Here is a 12,271-nt window from a genome sequence, read left to right as displayed (position 1 = left end):
GCATTCAAGAACGTCCCTCTAGTAAACACACCACCATGACTCAAGAGAGAAGATGGCACCGCCATCCCTCCACAGAAGTGGTCACTGAGCTTCATGATCATTCACGGGAATTCATGAGAATTGTCGCGTCTTTATTCTCGATTATTCTGCGCAGTACGACAATTGAAATTTGGAGTCTGATATCTCGGAGCACGGACACGCTAGAATAATTCTTCCGACTGATACTGTGTAGAAACTCGACTGTCTCTAAGTTTTCAATACGAACATATCCACTTACTGCAGTCAACAAAAAATAATTGTTGAATTTTAGTTAATTGGACTGCTCACACCGATAATTATCATCTCACTTTGTGCCCCCTTAGCCACATAACTTATTTGCACAGGTGGTCTTCACATGCCTCCCAGTGCCTAAATTAAAGAAAACCATAAAGCTTAGTTTTGAACACCCTGTATTATCAGGCGCAGCCGCCAAGCACATGGCTGTATTGGGTAACGTCCTTTTCCTATAAGCTCGGAGAAACCGATACCTGGCTTCGCTACACGTCTTTTTCCTCTTTATGGGGTTTTACGTGCCAAAACCAGTTCTGATTATGAGGCACGCCGTAGTGGAAGGCTCCGGATTAATTTTGAGCACCTGGGGTTATTTAACCTGCACTACAACGCAAGAACAAGGGCGTTTTTGCATTTCGCCTTCATCGAAATGCGGCCGCCGCTGCCGGTATTTGATCCCGCTATCTCGTGCTCAACGCCTGAGCTGACTGAGCCACCACGGAGGGCTACAGGTGTTGCTTTAGCCGTATAAAACGCGGGTTTATCGTGAGGGAAAAGGGTAAATTTCGGTAAATAAGAAAGACTACTATCCTCATCATCATCATCATCATTGACAGAAGCTGACCCCCCCCTTTAGAAAAAACCTGGATCCGCCCCTGGTTAGGCCTGAGACGCCACCGAGAGCCGAGAAAGTGTTTTAAGTTTTACTGAACAGATGGCTCCACGGCACCTTACGCTGGCGGCATGGGACGGAGTTCCACTGGGGATGCATGGGACGGATTTTCACTGGGGATGATAGCGTATTTTAGCTAGGTCCAGATAAAACATTGACCTTTTGATAAAATTGAGATTTCTTTAGCGCGCAAGATAACATTTATTCGCACAACAATGTAAATCCGTCACTACTCTTTTTCGCGATGTCGCGTTCATGTGGTTACTCCACGCCGCGACACGACAGCGCGACAGGGTGTGCCTGTCGCGTCGCTTGTCTTTGTCGCTTAGTAGTCCCTTCGTCGTCTTCAGCTGCGATGTCTTCTGTCGTCGACATGTGAGAATCACTTCAACTGACATTGGTCTGTTGTCAAGGTGCGCTAGAACGGACACCAGGGACTGTCTCGGAACATTATATTCAGGACAGTCGCATAGAATCTGTTCGAGCGTCTCCTCGCAAAGACAGGCATTGCAAGCAGCGTTGTCGGCCATTCCAATGAGAAATTAATAAGATTTCGTGAATGTCACCCCTAGCCATAAGCGACAATCCAGAGTGGCCTCTCTTCGGCGCAGTCCAGTTGGCGTACAGAGATGCATGAAAGAGGGCAGGTGGTATTGACGATTGGTTCGGTTGGTCTGGCTGCTTGGTGTGCACCATAGAGAGAGCGTGATCTCCTGTCCAAGCGCTCGAAGTCTGCTGGCTGCGTCGGACCGTGAAAGTGGCATGGCCTCTTCCTGTGTGTCGTCAAGAGCTGCCCGAGCGGTATTATCGGCGTCTTCGGTCCAAAATTCCTTGGCATGGGTATGCAGATACGGCAGCAATAAGTTTGAGCATTTGTCCATTATCCAACGGGTATAGTCCTCTGGAACATCAGATTTAAGTTTAGCATCCCTGAACATCTTGTGCCTAATATCATGAGTACCAGAGCACAACCACAGAACGTGATGAGTGTTCGCCGTAGACGCAGGAAGCCAGGTACTTGTGACATGTTCCAGGATTATCAGCTGTGCGATTGTTTGTACGAAATGTTTTATGCGTGTACTCCTGCGTTTTGCGGCCTATTAAGCTACTCTGAAAGCGGCTATAAACTTACGCGGCAGCTCCTTTGAACTGCACCATCTATAGTTGTCCCTTGCACTGGAAGTACTTTTCCCTTGACAAAAGTTCTCTTAGCCGTCTTGCGGGACACTCGCTTTAAACTTGAAAACCTAGTTACCTGTTACAGTGCGTGCTTCTGTACGTTGCGTGCTCGCGTATACTGTGTATGCTTTGTAACCCGTGGCGTCCCTTCTTGTCTCCGTAGCTGTGTTCAGCGCCGTATGCGAGGTGTGCAAAGCGTACGAAGGCAAGACGTTGAAGGGATACCTGTTCCTGACACCCATCGTGGGAATACACACACCTGAAGCGGCACAGGTGACGGCCATTGCACTCCTACGTTTCTCTCAGTAGCTTGTTGCATCACTGGATGTTCAATGGAGGAACACAAAGCGTAAATCTCACAATGTGGAATTCTAGCCGATTATACGGCAGTGTTTCATGTTAGTCGCCGAGTTATCGGGAATTATCGCCAATTATGTCCATTAGCAGTAACTGCTGTTCTGAAAAAGCTGCCTAACACAATTGAACAGCACTATACAATAAGCCCAGTTAGGTAGCCTTACGATAAGCAGGTTCATTTTTTCGTTTTGCACTGATTAGCGTGAGATCCAAAAATAGAAATAATGACAAATAAAAAAAAGACGCAGTGATTCGTGCCCAATGGTCCGGATAGTACGACTATTCTCGAAAAAAAAAAGAAACTTTGCGAGAGCTCACTTCTGATAACCAATTTGTATGGATGTTTTAATACGGTCTCAGCTAAGTTTATTCTAAAGGCAGGGCAAGCCCGATTGCAGATCGGCTACACTCTTCAATCATGTTATCTTGCGATAGGTCGAAAATTTCGAGAGAAAGCCGAAAAAGAGAGGACAGTCGGGAAAGTCCGACAGGCGAACGTCTGGTTTGCTATACTACACTGAAGTGAAGGAGAAGGGAATGGAAAGGTGAAACAGGAAAATATATATTTATATCAATGATACAGTACACGAAGTAGTCCCTCCCTCTCTCTCTCTCCTTGCAGTGTATGAAAAAAAAAATAAGAACAACGCTTATGTACATATTTTAGTGGCACACATCACGACATATCTATGCGCGGCTCCTGTGCATACTTCTATACCTGCTATTCCAACTAAATGTCGCTAAGAAATAAATATAACGTATAGATTTACGCGAAAAGTGCCCACTGTAGGTAGATGGGTGTTGTTCATTGTTTATCCTAAGCATGAGTATTTGTGTATTTGTTTTCATTGTGCACATATAATTATTTATTTAGGTTTATTAGCCGACCATCAGTTAACTTACCCAATTCTAAGGCATCAATGCATACATTCTGGAAGGTATCGGGAAATGACGGATATCAACGTTTAAAGGAACCTAGATCTTGTGTGCTTTATCTTTTTTTTTTCCTTACGCAAAGATAAAACCCATGAATTGTAAAAAGTACCGCTTCACGACGTGTCTACGCGGCACTGATATCAGTGGTCTGAAACGCTAAACCATGCAGTTCCGTAAACCATTCGTGTAAAGTCTTCTGTTACCCTTGTTTTTTATTTTTTGGCGACATTTAGTTGGGACAGCCCGCGCAATAATCAAGACTCATAGTTTACACCTCATCAATGTGCGGAATTATTCATGCATCTTCCAGGCCCTCCTCATGGGTAAAGTGAAGTCGGACAAGCCTGTTCTCTACAGGTTCCTGAAACCATGGCTCGGGCACAAAAGCCTTTTGATGATGTGAGTGAATCACGCCTCTTTTCATGCACACTAAATATCCATTCAGACGAACTCAGATATAGCGAGTAATGCATCACGCCAAACAAATGCAACTTTGTAAACAGCGAACCTTCCAAACCGCGGAGTCATAAGCAACTTTGCAGTGCCTGTCGACGTCTGCAGTTAACGTTGACTGAGAACGAGCACGTTGATGACATCCGGGACTGCGTAAAAAATAGGGCAATGATTCCTCGACCAGCACACTCATAAGCATCGTTAGCGTTTTACACGCAAATCATGTGGTTGCGCACTTCCGCTGCCCCGTGTATAGCGTGTGTCCTAGCTAACGTTAGCCAAGCTGTTCAACATTTATAAATATCTTTAAAAAAACATGGTTCAAGATACACAGACAAGACTCACGGTGTGCGGTTATCAGAGGCCTGACGACGGAACACCGTATATTTTAATATGGTATCTTGCACCATGTATCCTTATCTTCTTTCTTTTTCATTGAGCAGCTTGGCTAACGTTACCTGGGACAGCCTAAATGGAATCGGGAACATTTTATCAGTTCACTGTGAAAGGAACACCACCCGCGTTTTAATGTACAGAGTAGTCAGTTATTTCATTAAGTGCGAGAACCCATAGGCCAATACACTTTTACCAATGATATTCTGCAATAAACGCAACTTCCTGACCTCTTTTTACTTGATTGTGCACGTTTATTGGATTTACTGGTCCTTCAAATGTACACAAGTGGCTGGTTGAAAATCTGTATGTACACGTACTTCGATATTGTTTTTATGTTGTTTTCGTGATTTAATGCTGTAAACTAGCGTAAAAGGAAAAGCTAAGGCTACTCTAACAGTCTCGCCTGTGGACACTAGCCAAGCTGCTTTTTTCCGAAACTGACAATTTTAACACGAAAGTGTTTTATGCTGGGGTCCACCAAGACTTCACTGACGTATTTCCGTCACGGAAATACGTCAGCTTACAATGTACACGAACATAATACAAAGAAAGAAACCAGAAGAAAAAGTTCCACAAACATGCAAAATTTGGAAATCGAACCCACGACCTCTCGGTCCGCGACGATAGATCGCCGAGCGTTTAACCCATTGCGCCACAAACGCATTTGCAGAGAGCTACACAGACGCGCCTTATATATCTAACACTCCTCCGTGTACCCGCGCTCTTGCTCGGGGCGGTGCCGCCGCCTACGAGCAGAAAAGAGAAGTACTGCATTATGACACTAACGCGCACCGACAGTGAACGCTTCGGTGGTCTCAGCACTACGACGCCTCGATGCCAGCATTCGAAGGGACGCTGGCATCAAGAAGCACTACCAACGCCACCTAGGTGGCGTTCACCGTACTCAGCACAGCGGAGCGTGGCCTCCGCAATTAGCTCTGAAAATGTTTCTGAAGTTGATCGCGGAGGCTGCAATTACGACGCGCTGTACGCGCTGATTTGACTCGGTGACGATTCAGTTACGTGCTTTGTCTTGCGCGTTGTATTAGTGTGTCAGTTACGTGCTTCGTCTTTCGCGTTGTGCTAGCGTGTGCAGCGTAGTGCAGCTTCCATATGCACGACGGTTGCTCATGGTCATCGACGTTGGTAGTCGTGATGGAGGAGACGTGCCACCAGGCGTCAGCGTGGGTGCATCAACGCCTAAGGGCGCTTTAGCCACAAAACACCAATAGACATTATATATCAATGTGCAATAAACATTACACTACTTCTGTGAAGACACGTTTCACTTTCGTGTTCTATACCGATTCCTATATAAGAGGGATCAACCACATTTTTTCTTAAACTACCCCACTCTGAGAGTGAGCGGATGAAAGACTGGGGGAAACTGCAAGATGGTGAAACAGCTTAGACCCAAGTGTAGCAGGCACCTTTATTTTTCACATCCGTCCTTGTACGAGTGTAGCCGTGAACATTGAAAACACGCACAAGCCTATATGGCCTGCTCGAGTGACAGATTTCAGAAATATTTCAGATGTAAGCGAGTGTTTATATGGTTCACATTCGTATTTGTATTACGCGGATGTGCATTGATCTTTCATTAATTAATCATACGCATTTCTGCATTCACATCCTGCAATTGATAACTTATAAAAGGGGCACGGTCATTTTCAAGCTAATTATTGCGTTGTTTCACCGAGCCCCCAGCATTATGCGTGCATACGAGATGATAAAGAAAATACCTTCTTTTCTTTCTTTTTCTTTTGCTAAAATGCAGCGTGCGGGAAGTGTAGAGAGAGCGGTATAGCAAGGAGAGGAAACGTTGGGAGGTCGGCCAGATGAACGTGCGGTTTGCTACCCTTTTTGAATAGCTTTCTGCGCCAGCGATGGATGTGGCCACGGCCCAAATATTTTATTGCGATAACAATTATATGGACACTTAAACCGGATTTCTGGCGTCGGCGTCGCCGTCGCAGTCGTCGCCGCCGTCGCCGTCGCCGTGAGGTTCCGTATAGATTCCAAGGGCGATAAAATCGTCGCCGCGAGCGAAAGCACGCGCGGGGGTGGGGTGGGGGGACGCGCGCGCTATCACGGAGAGCGAACGCACGGCCGAAAGCAAACGCGACCGTCGCGCGAAAGGCGTGGGGGTATGGGAGGGAGGGAGCAGGGCGACGCTGCGCTCCGGCACCTAAGGCGTATCTTGCAATCGGGCGTAAGGGGAACTTGCCACTCTATCTCCCACGCGAAAGCAACAAAGCGGTAAGGCAGGGCGGGAGGGAGGGGGGGGGGGCGCAGCTTCTACTCTGCCAACAACTCCGTTCGTACTTTGCACGGCTGTGGCCGTCGCCCGCACGGTCTCTTATCTCCACACGGCTCTGACCTTTGTATGCGCTGTGCATCCGCCGCTCAGTTTCCTTTGAAGCGATAGACCACACGAAGCTTGCCCGCTGCGGCGGCTGCGATTGCTACCAGCGTTTTGACAGTCCTTGTCTGCGGTCATTCATTGTGATCTATTCATGTTTGCTTGTGCGCGCTGACACCACGCTTGTTAATTCGGTTAGTAAGCGGATGTGTCCAAGCTTATGCAGCCGATAAAACTACTATCCCTACTCCGAATAGATCTCTACTAATTTGCTATCGCATTTGATGCTTCGCCTTTCGGGCGAAACTGCGACTTTTTTGTCTCAAAAAATGTTCTGGAGTCTAGCCAGCTTAGTGGCGGTCTCTAAAGAGATGCGCTGGACGCAAGCGGTACTGAGGGCATAACAGGTGTGCAATGGCTCCTTCAGGTCCACAAGGGTCACACGTTTGGCTTATCAGTCATTTCAATAGGGCAACAATCAGCGTTCGTAAATACCACTCCCAGCTGCAGCGAGCGCGTCAGAAATCGCAGCAAGACTGGGCAGCGTGACTTCTCTATGAGTTACGGTCTTCTCTTCGTTCGCCGAGTTGCTAGCTTGCACAGTGTCTTCTGGTTGAACAGGTCAGCGAATTCTAGCTTTTCGAGCTTCCCGCACCATGTGGACGAAGTGTGCGCAGAGGAACGTGCGCGCCATCTTTACCGACTCAGCGTGCGCATCACTGGCGTCGGAAAACACCGACACGCGCTGTCAGGCATGATCATCTAGCGCAGACTTGCGTGGCCAGAACTTTGCTGCTCTGATGGGGCGCCTGGAAATATGCTGTATATGCACGCCAAACTAGATCCTACTCGGCCCACGAGGCGTCGCACGTTGTCAACGTTATGATTCATGCACCTCCACAAAGCATGGTCTTCGAAGTTGTTTACGCGTTATCTTACTTTGAAGTTAGTTAGTTGCTCGTTAAACGAGAAACTACCCAAAAATCGAACAACCGGGGGATGAGGCTGTCTTGAAGTTATTTAGAGCAACAGATCGCCATGACGTCATGGACTTCGGCAGCGCCCTGTTGGGTCTAGTGAATTGGTTATCGGTAAAGAAACACTACATTGTGTTCTAAAGGAATAGGAAACTCAATATAGCAAGCTCTGAGAACTCTTTCTCTGTCGAAAATGCCACATACGAAAAGATACTCTGACATCCTTGGACGTCACCACGGCGCATCTACACTCAAGTTTCGGCGCGAAATTCAAAAGAAAGAGAGAAAGAAAGAAGAAAGAAAGAAAGAAAGCCAGCCTTGGCTTGCGAAAACCTTTGCAGAAGTGGAGTGAGGACAGGCTAGCACAGTGAAACTAGATAACCGGGTGAGGACAGTGCTTAAAAACTAAATTATGGGGTTTTACGTGCCAAACCACGATCTGATTATGAGGCACGCCGTAGTGTGGGACTCCTGAAATTTGGACCACCTGGGGTTCTTTAACGTGCACCTAAATCTAAGTACACGGCTGTTTTCGCATTTCACCCCCATCGAAATGCGGCCGCCGCGGCCGCGATTCGATCCCGCGACCTCGTGCTCAGCAGCCCAACACCATAGCTACTGATCAACCATGGCGGGTGGGGACAGTGCTGCCGGCGTCTACGAATAACTCGTTTGGCCTTGCTTAGCTTGCGGTGGCCTGTCGAAAAGCACGGCGGCGTGCACCAGAGATAGAAAAATGGCTCTACAACGGACCATCAGCGAAGAAGAGTTTGCTGAGCGATGTCGTATACTTGCCGAAAGAGCTCGATGACGTTTTACTACCAGGCAAAAGTTACTCAGAGAAATTCATTCTCCTCGGCAGCTCCGAGTAGCCAATGCCAGAGTGATTGGCGGGCAGACATCTTTCTGTTTTATTCCAAACGGACAGTCGCCGACTACTGCGAAAAAATTGCAGCTTTTCTCGTGCTATTAATGCATATTTAGTGTGTACATGTCACTTTGCCGTGGTAAGTTTCCGCGGTTTTCTTATATCGCGTGACAGGCAGGCGAAGTGGGCTCAGCCCAAAATTTTGTTGCCTATACAGCGGTGAGCTAATGGCGAAGACTGCGTAGAATCGGAAATAATTTTTCCAGTTTCTTTGGCCTAAGCATGCCTAATCAGTGCGCACACGTCATATCCGATGGGGAGTTCTTGCAGTTTTCATGACGTCGCGTGAGAGAAAGGCGCAATAGGCGTGGTCCCAATTATTTTTTTAACCACTCGTGAAGGGCTAATCGCAGGAATGTACTAGAAACAGACTGGAATAGCTTTACACCATAGCGCCCCGAGTACTGACGTTATTAGGTGGAACATTCATTATTTTGTGGCAGAGTTTAAAGAGCGTAACTGATTTGGCTGCTTGATGTTGCATCATGTTTATCATGTTTGAGTGTGTTTTCTTTGTTCTGTTAACGCAATCTCACATAACATAATGACAGATGAAGTCAAGCCAGATAAGGGCACTTGAAGTAAAATTACATAAAGAGGCCTGAAGGTATACCTTCCATAAACCCACACAGGTTGAAAAGTTAGGCCACTACATTCATTATCGATGGAATTGCATTTTGCAATGGCTAGTATCTACTATGAATGTCTTTACCTTCCTAATGTATTCGGGAGGGGGGGGGGTCTTAGTTCGTTTCAGCATAGAAAGATGCTGTGGACGTGTGGACGCGTTATCGTGTGTCTATTTACTGCCTTTAAAACGAACTCCGTTAACTGAAAGCTTCTGTGAAAATTATTACAATTCTGGGCACTATAGTTATATGTATACTTATTGTGGATTCAGTGCACTTTTGCTAAGTCGAGTTTTGTGTTAATAGATTTGGAGGTGGTTGCAGTTACATCATACAGTGATTTTCATAAGCCTCATGAATTGCTTAGTCTGTTTCGGTCGGCGCATGCCTATGTAATGCATTTGTGAAATCCTTGGCGTCACTATGGCGCAACAGCGCTCAAGTCTCAGCGCGAAAGTTAAACCGATTATACTACTGCTGTTCGTCGTGCTGTGTGCGCCCCATGCTCATTCTCTCCCTCTTTTCATATTTCTATAGTGTGGACCGGACGCTCGTCTAGTTGGCCATCCTGCATTTCCTCTCTTTGCTTTCTCTCTCTCTGGTTCAGTCTCTTCGCTTGATTCATCCAGTGTTTGACCAATTTCTTGTCGTGCAGCGGCGGCGATGCGTGGAAAACCAAGCGCAGGATCTTCATGCAGGCCTTTCACACAAGCGCCATGGACGGCTACTTGGGCTTCATGCGCGAAAACGCTGACTGCCTGGTGGCGAAGATTGACCAGCTTCTCAAGGAATCGCCAGGCGAGCCTGTCGTATGTCTCGAAAACGCGCAGAAGTGCGCCCTGGACATAATCGGACGTGAGTGCATATACTGTTTGCTGCCGAGGTATTGTAAACGCCCTAGAATTACATGACGGGCTTAAAATTCTGATTGTAGATACGCTTATATATATATATATATATATATATATATATATATATATATATATATATATATATATATATATAATACCTATCAGGCATGCATTGTTTCCTTGCGGTTCAATGGGGATGCAACGAACAGTAATTAGAGGAAGGTCAAAAGTCACGATGATTATGCCTGGCGACCAGCTATCAACTGCTCCTTGCTGACTCGTTGCGGTTGCACCTCCTTATTTGTCAGCATCTTTGTATTCGCAAAGATGCTGGAATAGAAATAGATAAATGATGGAGTCGAAAAGCAGCAGCTTTAGCAGCACTGCCGCGCCATATGTAGACAGGAATCCTGCATGATCCCATGTTGGCCGTGAATGGCGTTTCTGTCCGTACTTGGAAGGCAATACGCGTATGCTGTGCCTATGGACAAGTCACAGAACTGAGGAATATACTTAAGAGGAAGCTTTAACTCAGAGGTTCCTATCTAAATACATGGGAAAGGAGAAATCGTTTTTCTCAGCAACCACTGCACCAAATTTGATGAGGTTTGTTGCACCTAAAAGAAAAACTTATAATCTAGTGACTGTTGGTGCGAATTTTAGATTTAGGCTGTCAATTTGTTAGCAAAGATTGTTGAAAATAGCAAATTTCCAGAAGACGAAACTATTAAATTTATAACTTTGTAACTAAGCAATAAAAAATGATATCACCATTCTGTAAATTGCATCTGATAGTACATCTAAAGCGGACAACCAAAGTTGATGTATCATACATGCATCTCAACTACACCACTAGTATGTGAGTAGCACTATTGCAAAACCTTTGTAAACATTGTAACAAATTCACGTGATATGTATATTATTATGTGAAATTTGTCCACTTTGGTTGTTCTGACAGATGAGATTAACAGAATTGCGATCTCTGTCAAATATGTATATGGCCTGCATCATAGGCTGAAATGTAGTGAGTAAGCGGTGCACGCTGTATATATAATATGTACCAATTGCTCTTGCCCATTCATAAAAAGAAAGCTAGTATATGAAGTGAGCCCGTAACAATGCGGGTTTGAACGGCCCAGATGCTCAGTGTGTTAGCGAACGGCTTCATGAAACCATTCTACATTTTCTTTACAGGCTTTGCCTTGGGTGAAGAGCTCGGCGTTCAAAAGGAGAAGCATGGAAACTATGGCACCTACTTTCACATGTATGTGCATGACGCATTAACAAGTCTTGCTGATTTTCTTCTTCATCTCTTACGCTTTTTGCCTAGTGAGCACATGTACAGAAATCTTAAACAGGTTGCAAGAAAGTTGGTAGTAGGTATAGCATAGCGAAGGTTATTGGAGGTGATATGTTTCTTGTTGCCTAGTTTGTGAAGTTCCATGAAGGTAAACTAAATTTCAGTACGCCGTAGTGGGGGGTTGCGGATTAATTTGGACCACCCGGTGATCTCTAACGTGCTTCAAAATGCACAGGACACGGGCGCTTTTGCATTTATCTCGTGTCGTGCATTTGTCCTCGAACCTGGATGGGCAGGCTCAAGCTTCTCACGTGATTATATTCCTTGTTTTTGTTTACGTACAGGTTGACAGTGCTCATAAGCTCACGGACATTTCAACCCTGGAACTGGCTGGACGCAATCTACAACATTACCCCCAGTGGAAGATTGTTCCAGAAAACACTGAGAAAAATAGAAGCAATCGTCAAAGGCGTAAGAAATCGTTAACTGGCCACATAAAACTGCATGGCACGTCCGTTAGGCACTGCAGCTCGCAGCAATAAGTTGGACCGTCGTAGCTGGCTTAGACGCAAAAGCGCTTGCAACCATTGCATGACAGCACATAAGCGACATAATGCTAGTTAATTTCATTTATGCGTGTTATAAAGCGGCGTAAAATGCATTACGACGAGCTCAAATATACTGATATAGCATGCATTCGCGTTACCTTATTTGTCTTTACCCAGTAGAGCGGTAACACGAAAAGTGTAACACTAAAGATATTTAACTCCACAAAGCTCAACGTATCACTTTTGATACACTGAATTTCAAACCTAATAATTCTGATTCAAGCGCTGGAAACCTGATGCAGAGCCCATTCTAGCGTTTTTGGTAGGCTTGAAGGAGTTGTCAGTTCTGGAGAGTTCAGCAATCAAATACTCAGTAATTATTTAGATTTCTAATAAATGTTTACTCCATTAT

General features: G+C 45.7%; 1 protein-coding gene across 1 annotated transcript in view; it reads left to right on the top strand.

Annotated features, from left to right (window-relative positions):
• LOC119441446 (cytochrome P450 4V2-like) overlaps positions 1–12,271 on the top strand; it is a 59,861-nt gene that overhangs the window by 21,451 nt on the left and 26,139 nt on the right. Inside the window, exons 2-6 of the mRNA XM_037706063.2 lie at positions 2,286–2,395; positions 3,726–3,814; positions 9,816–10,015; positions 11,206–11,275; positions 11,656–11,782. Of these exons, the coding sequence (XP_037561991.1) occupies positions 2,286–2,395; positions 3,726–3,814; positions 9,816–10,015; positions 11,206–11,275; positions 11,656–11,782 (596 nt within the window). The remainder of the gene's footprint in view (positions 1–2,285; positions 2,396–3,725; positions 3,815–9,815; positions 10,016–11,205; positions 11,276–11,655; positions 11,783–12,271) is intronic.

The sequence above is a fragment of the Dermacentor silvarum genome, chromosome 2 (assembly GCF_013339745.2).
Source record: "Dermacentor silvarum isolate Dsil-2018 chromosome 2, BIME_Dsil_1.4, whole genome shotgun sequence".
NCBI lineage: Eukaryota > Metazoa > Arthropoda > Arachnida > Ixodida > Ixodidae > Dermacentor > Dermacentor silvarum.
Note: the sequence above shows the minus strand (reverse complement) of the source record. Positions and strands in the feature narration are given on the sequence as shown.